This window comes from Hippocampus guttulatus, chromosome 2 (assembly GCF_054856545.1).
Source record: "Hippocampus guttulatus isolate MCC_2025c chromosome 2, RoL_Hgut_1.0, whole genome shotgun sequence".
NCBI lineage: Eukaryota > Metazoa > Chordata > Actinopteri > Syngnathiformes > Syngnathidae > Hippocampus > Hippocampus guttulatus.
In genome coordinates this window covers 31515635-31536764 of record NC_141262.1, presented here as the reverse complement: position 1 = coordinate 31536764, position 21130 = coordinate 31515635, and the positions used below count along the sequence as shown (strand labels likewise).

At 42.1% G+C, this 21130-nt stretch overlaps 1 protein-coding gene across 2 annotated transcripts in view; it reads right to left on the bottom strand.

Annotated features, from left to right (window-relative positions):
• The window catches only part of gabrb2a (gamma-aminobutyric acid type A receptor subunit beta2a), a 45571-nt gene extending 24826 nt beyond the window's left edge, over nt 1-20745 (bottom strand). The window contains exons 1-4 of one of the 2 annotated variants that reach the window (XM_086105689.1): nt 20577-20745; nt 20382-20482; nt 20088-20155; nt 465-685 (exon numbers count right to left, since the gene is read on the bottom strand). In XM_086105689.1, the coding sequence (XP_085961815.1) occupies nt 465-685; nt 20088-20155; nt 20382-20482; nt 20577-20650 (464 nt within the window). In that variant the 5' untranslated portion in view covers nt 20651-20745. The remainder of the gene's footprint in view (nt 1-464; nt 686-20087; nt 20156-20381; nt 20483-20576) is intronic. The other variant, XM_086105688.1, reaches the window with a different exon arrangement.
• Nucleotides 20746-21130: the final 385 nt, after the last annotated feature.

Below are 21130 nucleotides of genomic sequence, written 5' to 3'. Positions count from 1 at the left end.
CATGGTTTTCATTTGATACTTTGGACTTTGTTTGTTTAGGATTTAATTGTCTGTGTTTTATCAATACACTTCTTCAAATACACCCTGCTCCTCCCTCTTGCCTGCTTTTTGGGGTCCATCATCTCGCAAACGTGACACAAACAAATTCAAATATGAATAGGTGAATTTATGAATAGTGAGCTGCAAATAGTCAGGGGCTAACTGTACATGTTTTTTTTTTTTTTTATTGCATGATAAACTGGATCAAATGCTCTTTGACCATACATTCCCCACCCGTGCTTTGGACATTCAGCCAGGCTTGAGTGAGTTAAATCTAAACCGCATTACTTCCGATACACCAGCACACAGTTCATCATGAAAAAGGCCCAGTTTGATGCACCAGATAGGACCCCGTTAGCTCATTACGCTTCGTAATCAATGCGCTAATCATGGCACACAAGAGGGGGCAGCTTTAAGCGGTTTACCTGAGTCCATAAAGCACGGTGCCGTCGGGATGCAGGCGGATCATCCTGTTCTTGACAGTGACGCCGTGCACAAAGGACTTCTTGTCGTTGAGAAAGTAGGTGTCCGGGACCCACAGCTGGTCGGCCACTCGGTTGTCCAAAGTGAGGTTGTAGGCGATCTCGGAATAGGAGAGCCGCTTATCCCGCCACGCTTGCTGGAAGTACATGGTCAACGTGTAGTCCTACGGGAGAGAGGATGAAGTCCATGGATGGATGCTGAGCCAAATGACACGAATACAATCATCAAACACACTGGATGTTCCTCTGTGGAATGTTCTCACAAGGATTTTACTGTAGTAGGATTTTGGATCAAATGTAAAGCGCTTTAATTTGTCGAAAAACTGCCATATTCTGGAGGTTTGCTTTTAAACCTACATCAAGCACAAAGACCAATGGACTACCGTCAACATTTTAAAACATATATACAGGAATCCCCACTCCATGGGGCAAGGGGATGTCATCTCACAATACACATCAATAATCATGTACACTATAAAATGAACCTACAACCGTCACTTATGCACAAAAAGCAGGACTGAAGAGAATTCAACATTCAATATTCTTCAGCAAAAACTAGGCTGAGCTGTTTTAATTCTTCTTCCTTCAAATTTGCAGGGTCAACAAAATAGTGTGCTATTATTTAGTGGTGTAACGTTGCCATTTTATAGCTAAATACTACATAACAGAAAACTACAAATCAGTGGGACCGCAAAATCTTTATCAGAATCAGAATCAGAATCGCTTTTATTGTCATTGTATTACATACAACGAAATTTGGGTGCTACTCCTTCGTGCATTTAGTAAGAAAATAAAATAATGGGTTAATAAATGCAAAACTCAACAACAACACACAAACAACAGCAGCAGTAGTGGTAGCGTGGAACTGAAGCTTATCTTGCACACAGGACACATATTGCACATGAAATGGCTCAGATATTTCTCATTATTTATGATCCTTTCTACAATACAGAACATGCAAACTCCACACAGGAAGGCCGGAGCCTGAATCAAACCCTGCATCTCTGCACTATGAGGCAGACATGCTAATTAGTCAACCAATCTATTGCTTGTGTTTGGTAAAAAAAAAAATTTTAAAAAAAACACATCAAAGGCGGACCTTGACAACAAAATTGCATATTAGATCACAGCTGCAATATTGAGAGGGGGGAAAAATCATAATTGGATTATTTTTCCCAAATCGTTCAGCTTTATGTGTTACTATAACATTAGATAAAATACCCCTAAGCACTCTTGTATTGCTTGTATACATTTTAGCAAACATGTCGGCCATGTTTGAAAAATGCATCACGTGAGGTTTGCATGTACATTGAGATCATGTGTAAGTTGTCATGTGTACAAATGAGCCATAACTAGTCCACTGGCTACACAATCAATCAAACTTTCAAGAAAATCCTCCTGCACATCCATGTCAAGATGACTCCATCATACATGTGTGGCCACACGCTGTACACGCTCTACATGCTAAGGAAGTCATGTAAAAGGTCGATCGCGGACTGAAAGGCCACTGCTCGTACCGCGGGCCATCGCCGCTGCACTCGGCGGGTTCAAATTCAACAAACCTCTCCTAATTTTGACATCATAACCGCAGGGTAACGTTCTCAGCTGGCTGACTGTTGTCGTGCTAAAAATATCTGCTTCCACTGGAACAAATGACGAAACTTTCCGCTTTATTGAGACAATTTTGCCTGGGATGCAAATAGCCAATAGCTTCCTGCAGCTGGGGCTTGGGCGCTCTCTCTTCTCCTGGCTGCCTTTGCTTGTAATTCTGCTTCGTGATGAATAGCCAGAAGTACTGAAGATATGGCAGAAAGCGCGAAATATTTTTGCGTTTACACCTCATCTCTCTTTCTCTGCATCTCACTCTTGACACCCACACACCCACAGAGAAATACAGCACTGCGGTGTTATGTGCTCTTTTACGGTGTTGAGCAGAGCCGTTGCTGTAATGAAGGAATACAGCCTGTAAAACATGGCCATCATCATGGCTCGTTACAGCGTTTTCCCCGAGTCTTTTTTGTTTGTTTTATCGCGCACCGGCGTGACAAAGTAATCGCCGCTTTTTGGGTCTAACTCCCTCGCCGCCGAAACGTCGCGTAAAAGGGCATCTAAAAATACACGGGCTTCTGCCATGTTGATGTTGTTGCGAAAGGGAAAAGTCAAGCGAGGACTTTGCCGTCCTTGCCCCATTACCCAGAGTTCCCGCTGAACCTTTTCCTCTCACGCTCACTCCCCCTCCGTCTCATTATCCGGCTGCAGATCGCTCGGCTCCATCACTTATGGGATCGTTCGCTGCTGCTTGACGGACCCGCACCGGTCGCCATGTTGAGCAAGCATAGGCACACACTGAGTCGAAGGATTTCTTTTATGTCCAAAAATTGCTGCATGTTGGTTTAAAAATAACTCAAACTAGCTACGGGTGCAATGAATGTCTTTCGTTGTCATCGTTGTCAATTAATATGATGCACAAGCTTTCAGCATTCGTTTTAAATGTATTTATTTTGGTGTTGCGGTATGTCTATAGAGAAGAAGTACAGAAGCGTGGAACTGCCAATGGGGTTAAACATTTTTGACTGGGCAATACCTTTAAACATGCAAATATGTTTTGCTATGTTGTGTGTTGTTTTGTGTATTTTCAAGATTTGCTGTTACCTTGCCTTTTGCAAACGTTTTGTGTTCATGTTTCGTTTTCCTGGCTTTTTGCTGCCAGCGATTTGTCATGTTCGGGACCGAACCGAATAATGTTTTTGGGATTGCAGAAATGCAGGCTTTATTTACAGAAAAGCGCACCGACAAACTACAAACAGAAATCGCTGGTCACAAGGAGCCAGGAGAAACAACGCATTAACAAAAGCGCTTGCTAAAGGCAAGGTGCTAGGCAACACCTTTCAAGCTAAGACCGCCACTGCGTGTCGGCCTTTCTTTGTCCCTTATGTTTTACATGGAACAAACTTCTCTATTTGCATTCATTTTAATGGTGCTCCTGCCATCCCAAGCATTTGTAGCATAATTCCGTAAAATAAGGAACCAGAAAATGGCAAGCAAAACTTGAATGCGAGATTTGAATGCTGTCAAGGTGCCGGTGTCTTGTTTTTATTCATGCTCAGTTAAGTGCATGTGTTGTGTGCATTCGTGGTTGATTTGTGTTGGAGTAGCGAACACCTGCATGCTGCCCCCTGGCTGTGCTGTGACTTTGCGAGTGCAATTACGGGTCTACAGATGGCGCCTTCACACGCGCACCACTGGGCATCTCTCGCTACTGATAGCCTTTCACGCATTCCACAACTGATTACATTACTGCCATTTGCTTTGCAGTGACTCATTTGAAATAATCAAACCGCATAATTTGAAATATTTATTCCATAAATCCTGCATCCATTTTCTGCAGCACTTGTCCTCATAAGGGTCAAGTGTGAACTGGAGCCTGTTGCAAGTCAATCGCAGGGCACAGAGACAAATGAGCATTCACACTCGGACTGAACGATTTTGAAAACTCATTTAATTGCCAATGTGATTTAATATGCCATTATTTTTTCAAGGACATCTCATCTATTTTTTTCATAAGCAATAAATTAATGTGTTTTATCATAAACCATTTCGGATTTACTATACATACAATGTTTTTGGTCCTTTAGGTTCGGTTTATGCTAAAATAAAGTCAAATGAACCATAAATTTCTAATGACAAAAAGTGTGGCACAAATCAATAAATCATTAGTCAGGTTACAACAATAAGGCAAAGAAGTCTGTGGCTTTATCACTTAAACTTTTCAAATTTCATGTAACAATTGCATGTATGAAAAGAATGTGGACTGCACCTCTGAAGCAATTAATCTAGCTAGACCAAAGGTGTCAAAGTCAAGGCCCGGGGGCCTGATCTGGCCCGCCACATCCTTTCACGCGGCCCGTGAAAGTCTGAACCAAAATTTCAAATTGTCATATGTAATCCATAATAACAGAGATATGACAGTACAACCATTTTCTTGTTACAAAACCCCTTATTACATTAAAGTGAAAAATGTTAAAGCAAGTCATTATACATTCTCAGTATATTAAAAAAAAATAAAGCCTACCAGACCAAAAAGAAGCAGAGTTTTTTTTCCCCCTCCAAATTGTAGATTTGCAATTTGAAAATTGTATTCTACAACATTGCAATCTCATTTTGATTAATTGACCCAAACCTATTGATGCTCTGCATTGAGTTTTCAGTGAACCAAATGCATGCTTTGGGAATGGGGAAGGAAGTCGAACGTCTGAGCTCGGAGTTGAACACCAAATTGCCAAACTGTGATGCGGATGTCCTCGCAATTAGGCCACCATGAAACCTGTAATCTGCAATATTTTACTTCATTCTTTAAGATCCCGAGGCATCCACATCACGGACCAAAATACATTCAGTATTTTTTTTTCCAGGACTGTGTCCTTCTTCAACTAAAAATAACCAGATATAACGGGAATACTGTATGGGGTTTTATGTATTCAGAGCCGAGTGTCCACTTAGAAGATGGGGGCTGGGGGACGAGGCAGGTGAGAAAGGCTAAGCAGCACACAGCGTCCCAAAAAAGCTGCAGATGACCGAGATCCCGTGTCGGAGTGCGGGCTCGCCAAGCGACCTTCACTCTCCTTGTCACAAACTCCATTAACATGACGCAGACGGCTCAGTGAGCACCAGTGAGGGAGACATCTTGTGGAGTGGAGAGCATTGAATATTTTTTTTTTTTTAAAAAGCAGCATGACAACACCCCGAATGCGTAAATGCAGAGAGGATTCGCAGTGGGCGCAGCCGCTTTGGGTGGAAAGGAGGCATCAAGGCTGGTTGCACAGCGACAGCGGCGCCGCAGTTGTGTTTGTGGGGCTAACAACCCCCCATTAGGAATCTGACAGATTGTCAACGACGATGTTTGTGTTTCGCTGAAAAATCTGACAGGCGACTGTTGTTACAAGACCTCCATTACGACTACATCAGCCGTCACAGCCTATAAGGCAGGAAAGTGCCAATGAGCACACATTTCTGTTGCATGGATTTGAAGACTCCCCTTACGAAGCGCTCGCTGTCTCTTCATGACGGAACCGCGTCCTGCTCTGTAGCATCAACCAGTTCACCTTGGTTTAGTGTACAAGCGGAGCTCGGGGCTTTTTTTTTCATAGTCGTCGTAAATCTCAATTTATCTCTAGGCAGAGGCAGGTTAGACCCAAGGTTATTATCGTTAAGAAAACAAAAAAAAAACTAAAAGTGAAAAAAGATTCTTCACGAAATTAAATCAACGAAAATGCTTTCAAACTAAAATGAAAACAAACTGAAACTACATCATAGGTTTATAAAACTACCGGTAACAATAATTATTGCGAAAATATCCTTCATTTTGATCTGTGTCAATTCATATCATACATGAGTTTTTGGGGTTGATTTAAAAAATATTTTTTTCTGTATTTCCTCTACATCTGTAGCAACAGAAAACGGAAGATCAGTTGTAGTCGACTTCACTTTATTACAATATTTAGTGACCCTTTTTTTTTATCTTGCACCCAACAAACACTCCATGTATTTAAAAAAAACTAAAACTAATACTAAAACTAATAAAACCTAAATTAAAATAAAGCATCCCCTCAAAAAACAATATATAAAAGTGAAAATAAAATAAAAATAAAAACTAAAATGAAAAATCCAAAACTATTATAACCACGGGTTAACCCCAATGTTTGTAAAAAAAGTAGATGAGTGCAGCTCGGAGTTGTCACATCCGACTTCAATCATTGGGAATCAAAGCAGCTAATTTCAATCCGTTTAAATTCAGCGCGCTAGTCACGCACTAGCGTCTGGACATGACAAAAACACATCTGTGATGTGGGTACTTGGAAACACACACACACACTTGTCCCCCCGCCCCATCACTGTGATGATTTAAAGAATATACAATGGCTCAGAGGGTTTGATTCCATCTGTTCACATATTTATGAAAGAGTTCAATCTGTCTTCCTGTGCCTCAATCAAATTCACGAAAATCACATCAAGTTAGCTGTGCTGGGATATAGACATTGTCTGACCAGGCATAGGTTTCGACTTTGTGCCACAAAATTGTCACTCTGCCGGGTGCATTTCAATGTATACGAAATTCAGCATACAGCAACATTTGCGCAATGGCGCACGCGCACTGTCTATGATAATAGAGGCTTTTGTGCCAAGTACCAAAATAAGCGAGCATTTTTTTGGCACTCTCATGTTAGGGCTACCAACTACTGCTGATGGTGCCAAAAAACTGCACATAAACCAGTCATAATGCATTCATTCAACTGGTCGAACTGCATTTGCACATGCAGGCTTCAAGTTAAATATAAGAGCTGAAATTTCCCCCCTCCCGCCCATCCTCTCACCCTGAAAGGCCTCATGATGCTTGTATGATTCTTTAGCGTTTGCTGTCAACGAGCTGTTTTTCAGCCACTTAGCTTCAGTGGAGAAAGTGCCTGACAGAATCATTAAGGAAGTCATCAACACATTCAAGGCCTTGAATGGAGATCTCTGACGACCAACCACAAACAGCTTTTTGCCTCTGCACCAGAGTGGAAGAGAGAACAACAGGGCCAAGTTCACCCTGGCAATCTTTTTTCTTTTTTTTAATGTAACAATGAAAAAAAATGTGTTTATTATTTTCTTACTTCTAATTCACAAATTGACAAATTAAAATGTTGAATATTTTTGTGCTTTTTCATTGTGTTGAATATGTTTCGGATATGACAGGAAATACTGTGATGACTTTTTTAATTAACCAGTTTTCCAGGACAAATGCAAGTAGACTTTAGAAGAGAGGTGTAACAAAAACATGTTTGAAAGCTACGTACACTCAAAAATTGGTTTTGATTTGAAAGATATGAGTGCAACAAATCGAAACCAAATTGTTCCATTTCAAGATCAATTTTAAGAAATGTGAGTGTAAATGGTTGCTGTGGCACATTATCCAACGTCAATGTTATTATTTGGTCGTCCAAATAAAATTATTTATCGTCTAAATTAAAAACATGTTTTGTTAATTGATCTACGCCAAGCATATATATGGTAAACGGCAGAACAATCAAACGCCCCTCCAAGAAATGCCAGAACGTACATTTAACGTTTTGTGAATGATTTTGCTCAGTGGTGTGGCGTGATATACAGTATATATATTTTTTCCGATGTGAAATATGTGCATTGGCTTTATCAAGGTTGGGGAAACTCTGTGTGCACCCTGTGCTGTGATTGACTGGCGACCAGGGTGTGCCCTGCCTCACACTCAAAGTCAGATGGGAGAGGATCCAGCTCACCCATGACCATAATCAGGATATGCAGTTCAGAAAATGGATGGATGGATAATATAATCATACACACTAGTCTTGTTCAGGGTTTACCATCAAGAATGCAGTAATGGCTCATGTCATGCATCACAAACATACAGTACTTACGTTAGTATTTACAAACAAGGCTGGTCACCACGGATTAAATATAAAGCGGAAAAGCCCAGTTTGCATGGAAGAGAGCCCCGGGATTAAGTGTTGTTCTTTTGCTATAATTATGCTTCTGACCATATTAATCTGCGTGTCCACTTAGCATAACTAATGACTTTGTCCTGCAGCTGCCATTCGTATCTTAAAACTGGCTGGAGAGCTCCGTGGAGTCAATGGAGCAGTCAAAAAGACTCAAAATAAGCTACTTTTTGTAATGAAGACATCATTTGTGCCACTAACAATGACGGATAGTCGGCAAATCAACGTAAATCAGCGATCATTGCAAAGACGAATGTTTCCAGGAATACAGTGACTTCATGTTTTATTGCAGTCATGCGTTTAATTCAGCTGCTGCGTATTTGCTCTGGATTCTGTATGCGGACATGAAAAAATTGTCGTCATCTGGACGTGGTACAATAAAGTCAGACATAAACAAATGAAGTCACCACTGCTCTCGGTGCTTCGGTTAGCGGCAATTACCGGTATATTTGTTGTTTTGTTTTGTTTTTTACAGAGGATGTTGAATATATGCTTGTGTCGTGAAATGATCTGTCTCCGTGTGTTGCTCCATTTGTTTTCCAATGTCCATTATAAAGGGGTTGTATTATCGCAAATGTCGATGCTCCTTGTTTGGCATTTTCCATTATGGGTAAGCATTAAGCTAATAGAGGTATCCCAACAGCAAAGTTGTTTAGTCACCCGTGGTGTAATTCTTTTTGTTTTATGTTTAGTTAGAGAGTAAATTTCTGGAGATGGCATTCAACACATTGAAAGTTTATTCACTATTCTTTACTAATTATATCTTATTTGTCACACAGTTGCATATTTTGAAGTGAGTTGAGTTTTCTGCCAACATGCAGTACTGGTCTCTATTTTGTGCTTGCAAGTTAAAGCAAAACAACAACACAGGTCAATTGTATCTCAAGGCACCTCTGTAGTTAAAACTGAATTTATAAATCCCAGGCGGCTCGATGGTCTACGGCAGGAGTGCCCAAACTTTTTGGATCGAAGATCTACTTTTCTATCAACTAACCTCCCGGGATCTACCATTACCGGCATGCGCGCGCACGCGCGCACACACACACACACACACACACACACACAAACACGCACACACACACACACGCACGCACACACACGCACACCATGATGAGAAACAGCCTGAAACCGAGGCATGTGACTCACTTTTGCAGCCTGTTAACTATCGTAGCTCACACGTACCATTTTAAAGTGCTTCCCTGGGCCCTCCTAGATTCCTATTCTTTGCCCGTGCCCTCGGTGAATTGTACACGAAGCAAACTCTGAATGAGAATAATGACGGTAAAAGATAGAGCGCAACAATTCTGATCACAAGCTGCAATTGCAGACTGCTGAGAGCTAATAACTTCAGGTGACGTAATCACGCACCACCGTAAATTCAAGATTTATCTGTTTTATTTTATTTTTTCAATATTTTTGGGGTGAAAATGGGACCGATAAGATGATTAGGGTGCAGTGTACATTAACACAAAAAAATATATTACTAACTTGTACAAAGACACACAAATGGTTGTTTGTTTTTTTTCTCCTCGACACTCCTCGGATCTACTTGGGACCTGTCTTAGATCTACCGGTAGATCAGGATCGACCTAATGGGCACCCCTGGTCTACGGGTAGGCGCGTCGGCCTCACAGTGCAGATGTGCAGGGTTTGATTCCGGCTCAGGCCTTCCTGTGTGGAGCAGTGGCGGTTCTGGGTGGGGGGGGGGGGGCAACGGGGGCCAGTGCCCCTGTAGCACCGATTCTGGCCCCCCCTGTGGCCCCCCCTCCGAGCGCAGATTACGCAGTCGTGCCGAGTCGCCGACGCGAAAGGTGGAACCAAAGTGCGTGATTTAACATTCTAGTCGGACCCTTTAGTGCGCTGCGCCACTTAAAAATGAGCGGGAAAATGAGAAGCAGTCCGCAGAGAAGGAAATTACCACGACACGAGTGCTATTTGCGTGTGTGTGCGTGTGTGTGTGTGTGTGTGCGTGTGTGTGCATGCGCGTGTGTGTGCGCGCGTGTGTGTGCGTGCGCGCGTGTGTGTGTGTGTGTGTGTGCGTGTAACTTTTTTAGTCTCCCTTTTTATTTTAATTTTTATTTAACAGGATCAATATATAAGACATTGCCTTTTAAAATTTGGATGATTATATGCATGTAAAACATCTAGCTTCAGTGTATTTGCAATTTTTGTCCCCGGCAGGCTGGTACCATATCATCCCCTGGCTTGAATATTCTCAACAGATGGACACGGCGTATTGTTATGCTTGCAGACATTTTAGCCCTCCTAATACTGTTTTTTTCTCATCACTGTAATGTTATGACTACAATTTCAAAGTCTGAAGAAATAAAAAGTCAAATAAGATTTCGAATTTGTCTTTTTAGCCCTGGGTTGAATGTGCCCCCCCATCAAAACCCCTGGCCCCAGCCCGGCCCCCTCAGTGGAATTGATCCAGAACCGCCCCTGGTGTGGAGTTTGCATGTTTCTCGCCGTGCCTGTATCGGTTTTCTCCGGGTACTCTGTTTTCCTCCCTCATTCCAAAAACATGCGTGGAAGGTTAATGGAACACTCTAAATCACTAGTGTCAAACTTAAGGCCCTGGGGCCAGATCTGGCCCGTCACATCATTTCAGGTGGCCCGCGAAAGCAAATCAAACATGTCAACTTCCATGATGCTTACAAAAATCTCTACCAAATTTTAAAATTCTGATATGTAATAAATAAGAGACATATTGTAAGCATTTTCTTGGAACCAACCCCCTCAGTCCAGTAATTTAAGTCAATAATAATGGTTTATTCAACTATTGTTTTGTTTTGTTTTGTTTTTTTTAGTTTCAGTCATAATGGCCCTCCAAGGGAAATGGTCACTAAAATGTGAGCCACGACAAAAATGAGTTTGACACCCCAGCTCTAAATTGTCCCGACGGGTGAATGTGAATGCGAATGGTTGTCTGTCAATGTGTGCCCTGCGATTGGCTGGCAACCAGTTCAGGATGTCCCCCGCCTACTGCCCAAAGACAGCTGGGCTAGGCTCCAGCACCCCTCCGCGACCCTTGTGAGGATAAGCGGATTGGAAAATGGATGGATGGGTGGACAGAACTTGTTTTATTCATGGTGACTCAGCTGAATGGTGAGGTGGTGCCCTTGCGCCCTCTATTGACCGGCCGCCATTCTCCAGATGCAAAATCCCAATTTGCCTACACCTCAATGGTGAATGTCAGTCAAATCAGAAATTCAGCGAAGCCAGAAGGAAAATAACATTTGACATCATTATGATTTAACTGTGCGCTCAATGACTTTGGAGGTGGATAATGGGTAAGCCTTGGTGAAAGCCTGCATTCTCTGAGTACATGCAAATCAAGGGTACCAGCAAGCTCTGCAGATGCCGTATAAAGATCATTTGAATCAGGTGTGTTGGCTTATGGAGACATCTAAAACAGGCTGATAGGGGCTCTCGAGGACCGGACTTGGGCACCCCAGGTGTATACTACGTAATAAAAACAATGTACAAGGGAGAAAACTGTGTATCCATCTCCTAGTATGTAAATGTTAGAAAGATGTTTTCTTCCCTTGGCTTCCTCGGATTCAGCGAGAAAAAAAAATAAAAGAAGTCGTGTTGTCATGGCAACACTGAATAAAAATAACACAAGCTTATTTTCCACATGCTGAAAATAAAATGGAGCAGGATCAGTTTGAACAAACACGATCAAAATTGTATTTCTCAAAACACAGACAGAGAATGTGTCTCTCATGCAGACGTGCTGGAACGTTTTTTTGTTTTGTTTTGTTTTATGCCCGGTCATGTGACGGCCACGTCCTCTTACTAATGTCAGTGTAATGACGGTTCTAAGAGAGACGCTCACGCCCCGCTAATTCTTCCGTCGTGGAAGCCACCACAGCTGGTTTGTTTAAATCTTTTAATTCGCAGGCAGCTAATTAACATTCAGAGAGGAGTATTATATTGCAGGCAGTGAGCTCAGGTATTTTACATGTAATTAACAAGGAGGAGGAGGTGGGGGGGAAGACAGCCTAATTCCAGCCTGGCAAAGAAAGCTGCACGGTGAAATAATGCAACACGGACGCATTGCTTGTATTAAATCAGCCGCACTACCATTGCACATCTCATGCCCATTTGGATCACGCAGGTGTAGTTTTGGTGGAAAATATGTGACCCCGTAGAATGTATGAACCTAGGGGGCGATGTTGCATTTGAGAGCTGGAGAGCAAAAGAGAAGAAGAGTTGCACAACCATTTCCCCTGCTCCCACACACTACTATTGAACAGTTTATAATTGTTTTAGTCGAACTCTGCTGTATTGTGTGCACTATGATTCCATTTTTGACCACTCGGTCGTGACACACCTTTTTAGTTTGAGATGGTGTAAATTTGAAAGACAGACGAAACCTTAAATACTGCATTTCAGAACAGCCTAGATTTTGTAGAAATGTATTGGTGGTTATCCACTGTAATCTAGTTTTGTAAACCTACAGAAAGTAACGACTGTAGGCTAATTTTATGATGCATATCTTTAACCATCATTTTGAATGTGTAATTTATGATAGGGAAACCTTGTTTAATACTTTTCACGGATATGCACAAAGTCTGACAGGTCGCAGACTCTTCTGGCATAAAACAAAGCGCAATGTGCAAATGTAATTTCAGCTGCTCATTGAGGAGATTGAGTGACGGTAGCAAGAGAAGGTCATGGCCAAGAAGGTCTTGGCCATGTTATCCACAGGTCACACCTAAGACTCGGAGGACACTTCCCACTCCAAGTAGCACATTTGTAATGTCAGGCTACCACAGTGCTGACTTGACGAGCACTTTTCGCTGGCCCTCAATGCGGCTAACTTTCGAGCCTCAATGGGCTATCGCTGTTCATCACACAAGACAAAAAAAAAAACGAAACTACATTGGACCTTCTTGGTGTTTGTTGGTTAGCAGGTTACTTGTTCATGAAGAGTGAGACGGACAGGGCTCTACCATTTGCATTTTGGGGCAAGGGGAACATAACCACCAAACAGCAAAAAGGGAAAATAAGGCAAGAATGACACTGTGTGTTGCCAAAAATGTATCCAATTTTTGGAGTTAACAATTTTAATGTCGTGGCACGGTGACCTAGTCTTTAGGACATCTGCCTAACTGATGGTCAGGATTCGAATCGGGGCTCCAGCTTTCCTGTGTGGAGTTAGCGTTCTTCCCACGTTCCAAAAATATACACGTCAGTTTCATGAAGGACTTTAAATTGTCCAATAAAACATAAACAAAACAAATATCAAATGCTGCTTATCGTTACGTGGGATTCTACCCGCTATCGATAAACATGAGGCTCACCTCCACAACACTCCACTGGCCGGCATCTGCAGTTGTCGTGCTTACTTAACAACTGACAGACTTCTAATCTGATTTTCATCCAGATTTTGAAGAGGACCCATTCTGATCTGAGGATATCCAGTTTCGTGTGTTTTCATTGTGTCACTCGAACCACCCAGGGGAAATCCAACTGAAATTCCTCAAACAAATTTGCATAGGTTCATTAAAAAGCAATTTTAAATGATATGTTACGTTTTGTGTGGTTGCTGATGATTGAATGTTGTTCTGGTTTTTATGTACAGGGGGGCATGTGCAACTTCATTATGTATTTATGCAATGACAATAAAACGAGACGAACTAACCATTAGGTCTGCAGGTCACTTCTTGTTTCATGAAGGACAGGACTGAACTATTTGTGGCTCTCGGACAGGGTAAAAGTTTCATCCTGACACAAGGAAAGAAATTCAATCCCCATAACAAATAAAGTTTGATGAGATTTATGAGGGGGCAGGCAACTTCTTACGTTGTTAAGATTAGACAGGTAGGACTCAAGCATTTGCATCCTGGGCCAGAAGGTACAATCAAAGTTGTATTTCGTGATTATTTTCTTATCCTATTTTGTGTGTTTCGTTTTTTTGAAGCTGTGAAACATGGTTGTAGGACAAGCCCAATTACAAATTCCCATTTCACTCCAAAACAAGCAGCAGCTCCGCCGCCTCAGCGACTTCAATGAGCCCAACCGAAATGTTGAGTTCATTCTCCACCAGAGGCATTTGGAGCTTTAATTAGACAAGCGGGCAGCTGTTCACAACCCAGACCCGCTCACTGCTATGATGACGGGCCAGCACACAGGCCAACGCTGATCTGAGGGCAGCTTCTTTCACATGTCCTCCATTTTGCTTCATCCCCATACCATTAAATGTTTTTGCTGAGGCCATGATGCAAAGCTGCAAGTCAGTCCCATCCATGCATGAATTAGAGAAGCCAAGGAAGGTTATTGGGCCACATGCTTTTAAATGTGAGATCATTCAGAGGTGAAACAGTTTGATTTCTGATTCGGCCATTTTAGGTGTGAGCCCTTCAAACTTGATGTATCAAGGATTTGTAGGTGAATACTCCAAATGGTCCCTCGGTGTGAGTGTGAGCACGGATGGTTGTTCGTCTCTGTGTGCCCTGCGATTGGCTGGTAACCGGTTCAGGGTGTCCCCCGCCTACTGCCCGAAGAAAGCTGGGATAGGCCCCAGCACCACCCGCAACCCTCATGAGGATAAAGAAGATCGAAAAATGGATGGAGGGACTTTATAGGTCAACAGTTGTAGCGAACTAAATAAACTAACCAACACAACTACCGCATTATGGGAACGCCGATGAAACATCCCAAAATTCACGTCATCTGAAAATATACTGTATCTACTTAAACAAATCTGGAGGCTGAAACGGCAATATGGCTATCGGGATTTGTATAGGGGGACAAATAGAGACAGATCAAATATGCTTTCAGTGGTGATCAAATTATTAAGTCCAATACAAAACATTCTTGACAAAATAACTACATATGCATGATAGCTTATCTGATACGACGTATTCCATTCATAAATACTGTATGTGAACAGCGGCCATCAAACCTTCTGAATCATTATATAGTATTTTTTAAATCATCCCACTGGGTAGTACAGCTATGAGGGAGCACGCGTACGATGTTCTCCCGTGTTGTTGAGAGACTCTAGTGTATGACTCGTGCATCACATATAAAAGGAATGAAAGAAACCACATTGATTGGCTATGACTGAACTCTGCTGTGACCACTCCCACAGCGGTGCAGTCCTCCCACTTGTAGATCCGCCCGGCTTGCTCTCCTCCACGAAATTAGCAACATGGGGTTGAAATCATCTCTGTGCAGAGTAACAGCATGAGCTGCTCAGGATTTATGTTGGTGATGAAAATAGAGTCCTCATACTGAAGATAACACCCCTGACAGAATTTTTGTTTTGATCTCATTAGATTGTAGACCGTGCCAAAACATGGTTGATGTGTATTTGGACCTGGATAATATGATCACAGATCTCATAAAGGGTTCATCAGCTGGCCACCGCAGAGACGTGAAAATAAATAAATAAATAAATCGTCATCCTCCCTGTGTTTGTTTGTCAAAAGCATCCTGGCCTGATGAGGAAGATCAAAGCGGCCCAGCACAGAGCGGAGGTCACCAACTTCAATTCCCACAATCACGCTTGCACCTCTGATATTATTGATTTCAGCAAGATCAATCTCATCAGCTCCTCTCATCTCCTGAAGGAAGGAGGAGGACATTGTGACCCGTTACATAAGTTGCACGTCGCCAGCAACCAAGTTTGAGCGGAAATGTTGCCCTGTCAGATCAGAGACACATGTGGCGGGCTTATCACAAGACGAATTCTCTGTCATGGCCACAGGGGACTGCGTGACGTCAGTCACCATTCAGCGTTTTAAGCACAGTTTTGTGTTATGCTCCACACAAGGATGTATGAAGCAGTGTTTTTTTCCACATGGATGCTTGCATGGAGGCCCAGTTCTTAAGTAAGAGGAGCCTTTAGAGCAAGGCAGAGGTGGATTACATGGCTGCTGAGCCCAGAGTCACAGCCAGGGATCCAGTCAAAGTGGTGGGAGTGAGAGGATGGAGGCGGGAGGCAGAAAGGGAGGTGAAAAACCAGTGAAGGGGTTTCTATTCCAAATCTCCCCCCGGCCCCCTGAGGCACTTCCGCTGTGGCTGCATCCTCCACCAAAGTAAACCATTTTGCTCATCTCGGATCATTCAGTTGTTGGGCTCGTGCGGAGCGAGCGCACTTAAACAGCTGTGCCAGTGAAGCTTAGTAAATAACTTTCAGATTGCACATGTGCTAGGGCTGAACAATTTTGAAAAACAATAACCTAATTACAATTTTTTTTACTCAATATTGTGACTGTGGGCGGCATGGCTCAGTGGTAGAATGGTCGTCTCCCAACCCTGAGGTTGGGGGTTTGATCCCCAGCCATTGATCTGTCCTTGAGCAAGATGCCGAACCCCCTGATGCTGTGCCATCCGCAGGTAAATGAGAAAAACTGTGTAAATTGCTTTGAGTACCAAAGGTAGGAAAGCGCTATCAAAGTGACAGCCCATTTACCGTAATTTAATTCAAATAAAAAGGCAAATTATTTCTGAATTCCCATTAACCCAGTGGTGACTGGAATTGATGCGCGTGAATGACACATGTCTCTGGTGTATGGCAATATTTGGCCGGTTATTGAGCATTAAATTCAACTGCTAGGAAGTTCGTCAATAAATAATGTTGGCCTCTTCACACGGTCCTAGCGACAAGCGAAAGGGAGTTTGCAAAGTTGGACGCCGGACTTGTGAGACGAACTTGCTTCATGCTAGTTTTGAGAGGCCAACGAAATTGTGATTTAAAATTGAACCAAAGAGAGAAAATCATCTTTGGTACGGCGCGAGACCCTGGAAATTATTGAAGTTATTTTAAACTAAAAAAGGAAAATCTTTCCATGGGTTGATAATTGATTCGCTGCATCATCATGCTGGTGTAGGCTACACTCTGATACATTTGAATGGGATGAATCAATCTGGCTTTGCAAACATACGATGATGATAAAGCACTATGTAAGTGCACCCTAGTGACCATTTAACATTTTGATAAAATTGGATTTTTCATTTGTTGTACCGTAACCTATTTATGTATTTATTTATATATACAGTATATATATGTACGGAACACACTTTGGTGCCATTTGCTTAAAAATGGCATCACGGATAATTGAAAACACCACCACTTCCAATCCCTCATACTATTTTCATATTATAAAAGAGTTCTCCTCTATTGGGCTTTTTGTGAATCCTTCTGCAAACACAACCCTTGATATATTGTGCATTTTTTTTCTCAATTGACCTTATGCCCCAATTAGTCACAGAGTGTATCATCCTCTTAAGACATATGAACGCCACCATCAAATAAATAGCACCTTTCCTTCATGAAAAAAATAAAATAAAAATTACTGCAATAATTTCCGTCATCTATGGACATTTGAAGTTTTAACTCTGTTGTAAACAGAACCAGCAGCACCAATTGAAACATGTCAAGCAAGTGTGGGCAATTCCAGTCCTCAAGGGCTGCTCTTCTGCACATGTTAAATGTTTCCCTTCTCCAACACACCTGATTCATATGATCAGCTCATTCGCAATCTCCGTTAATGACCCTCATCCCCTCGAGGACCGGAGTTACCCACCCCTGATGTAAAGGTTCAAGAGCCTCTCAGTTTGCCTCAATTCTTGTCCTTAATCTGCATTTCTTCGTGAAAGCGGAGTTCTTTTTATTTGGTTTTGAATTCCAGTTTCATTTCACAAAAGGTGACCAGACAGCTAAGATTTGATTTTTGCACAAATAAAGGCAGGGTGCCAATTTTTCCAGCCAGTTGCACTTTAGCGACTGCACACAGGTTACATTCACAAAATGTGACAGATCGTTTGGTGATCCTTTTGTACCGAATGCTGAATTTTGTGCATGGTTCTTGCAACCAAAAAAATTAATCAGGACAAAGGGAGTGTGCTTGAGCTTTGACAACACATGTAAGCATACAACATAACCACATTTATAGCTGTCAGCATCAAGATCTGTTCTCATCCCTCCAAAATATGCTTCAAACTGTTTAATTCCAATCCAGTTGAAATTTTAAGTTAGACTAACTTCAAAATAAAGAGAAATACATGTACTTAACTGTGTATCTTAGCCTTAAAAAGGTCAGTTTAGTTAAAGCTAAAGAACAATGTAAAAGAAAAATCCCACACATTGACATGCTAAGAGGCGCAATGGATATTTAAACAATTGTTGGAGCGACACTTGTAGTACCCATAGCAATATATTCTTTATCCTCTCGGAAGATGACTAATATCGTAGCAACTCACTGAGTAGTCGTACTGCCGAAGAAAAAGTCTGTTTCATTTCAGCACTGCAGCACTGCCTCCTGGTGGCCAAGGTGGGCACACCAGAAGGAACAGCACACTCAATTGGATTGCAGCATTAACCATGCCATTTTAATTGGAACAGTCTTGTGAGAGCATTCATAAGAAAATATATGATGAAATGATGAAACTGACTAAAGTTGTCAGTAGTTATAGTACTAAAACAAAAATGTTTCTAAATGCAAACATACCAATAAATAACAAGAGAAAGTAGTTTCAGGGGTTTTTTTTCAGAGCTGTATATGGAACATTTTCGTAAAGGTTTATCACTAATGGTAAAGAAAAATACAACTTTATTTCATTTTTAAACTCTATTCTTTTTCCTGATTTGAGTAATTCAATTTTTGGCTGCAAAAGGTAAACATTGTTTCTCAGAAAAAAAAAAAACACAATAAAGTTGTTTTCAAACTTTTAATGGCAACATGTCTTTACCGGTATGTATTTTCCCAAACAACATTTCATGATCTGCACCCTATTTTTGAAAATGTTAATTACATTTTTGGGGATATTGAAAAGGATTTTTCAAACACAAATTCATCTTAGTCTTTTGAGAGTTCCTTTTTTTCCCCTATTCTATACCAAATGGTCTTTCTGTGACAATCAAGTCATCTTTACCATCAATTCCACTTTGTTGTTCCACTATTTTGTTGCAGTCCACCAGATGGACTTTTGGTCAAAAGCGCCAGTATTTTTGCATTCATGCAACAGCAGTGCAAAATAGATGGTTTTATTTCCAAGAAATGTTTGAAAATTTTGGGAAAGTGTCAGAACAATTGCATCTCTTTACTGATATTTTAAATGTATAAAGTCAAGAATGTAACGGGTTTCATGAGTCGTTAGGAACATCCATGCACTTGTGTCTGCGGAGTTTGAAGGGCAACAAATGTCAGTTGAACAACTCACGTGATTGCTATGAAGCTGTTTAGCTTAATCGCTATGCAAGATGTGTATTTCAATGAACCACCACCATTTACTCAAATTTTTAGCAACAGAGTAAAGATGTGGCAACATTTAGATCGTTAGCATTGTGATTTTTTTTAACAATGTTCAGATGATATTTGCATTCGACTGCCATGATATTTGTATATTTATCATTGATTATTCATTGGTAACTTTTTTTGAAAATAGGATTTCAAGCATAGCTGTCTCAGCATGAGAAACTTTATATATACGAAAAAAAGGTGGGATTAAAAACAAAATGCTAAATTGGGATGAGGGGGTATCTTTAACATTCTTAAATTATATGAAGACAATGGGCTTGGTGTAACTGTTCCTAAAAGGTATTATTTGATTCAAAAACTGCACGACGGACAGCATCAAAGGTTCCTTCGGGTCCCGTATGGCCCCCGGGCCTCAGGTTCCATGCACGAATACATGCCAGTCCTTGAGGAGCGGAGCGTGTGCGTGTGCGTGTCAACAAAATTACACTAGTGGAGCAAGGAACGTGATGCACTCACACACGCACACGCAGGCACACACTCGCGCACACGCACGCCCACAGCTCCGAGCGCGCGTAGCCGTGCCAGTGCGTCTGAGTGCGCCACCGAGTGTGTGTACGGAATTCAAATGCGGCCAGAGCTGCAAATGCGGGACTGAGACGAACATCGCGTCGGTGGACACGGACACTCAAAATCCGCATTTAGGACAAAAAAAAAAAAACATTTGATTTCACAGCATAGGTGATACATCCACATGTAAAACAGTGCGAATTTTCCCCGTTCCCAACTGCGCCATGCATGCATATGATTTTGTGCAGGATTGAAGATGCACCTACCATGTTGACTTCGGACACCATGTCTATGCTGGCGATGTCTATGTTCATGCCCACGGCCACTGGTGCACCTGCAAAGACAGGCAGCCATTAGGAGGACAAATCTTCTCATATCAATTACATCTTCGTGACAGAACACGCCGATGTTCGTCTCTGTCGTTTTGTCAGCGGCTTTCATCGATTTATTAATCGTATTTCGTTTGTCTAACCGCATTATGCCAATTAATGCAGATTTTCTGACCCATGTCATCACCACGATGGCTTTTTGGGGGGGGGGGGGGGGGGGGGGGCTCTTACCACCAAAATCGGGCCTCAATCGAATGTCGTATCCAGTCATCAGTCTGTCCACCGTCTCCTTAACCAGAGGCATGTTGCTGGGATCTTTTAGATCCTTGACGCTAAAAAGGAGAAAAGGGAAAAAAGGTGGTGTCATGCCCCCCCAAAATGAAGGTAATCATCGCATGAAGCACAGCCGACGTGAAAACCGTTTACCTTTGAGTCCAGACAAAAGTGACGAGCAGGGAAAAAGTCAAAATCCCAAAGTGGTTTTTCCTGATCCTCCCCATCTCAACAGTTTTTGAGGCGGTTTCGGGATGCGAGTGAGCAGCGCGCACATCCAACTTGCCGGAGACGGTGCAGAGGAGCCAGTGAGGTGCGCATGCGCATTGCCGAGCCGAGATCAAAGCGCGGAGACGGCTGATGGTGCATGAGAAGCTTCCATTGCGGAGGAAGAAAATGTATGACAGGCACAAGTGTATACGCTTTGCAAAGACACCCTGAGAGAGGAGCACTTTTTTTCTGTCCTGCACAGTGCACCTGCATTTGTCAACAAGGTCCAACACAGCAGTGGAGCGTTTACAGGCTCAGCAAGTTTATTAGACCACACCAAGGAGATTGTTGTTATGATCAATTTGTTTGTGTGAAACTTCCTAACCACATGTTTTTAGCTGTCAAGATGGCTTGTTTTGATGGAGGCTTGGGATTCTAGCAAAAATGGCCAAATTCAGTATTGCTAAGAGTCTCACAAATTCCATAGGTACTGTGCT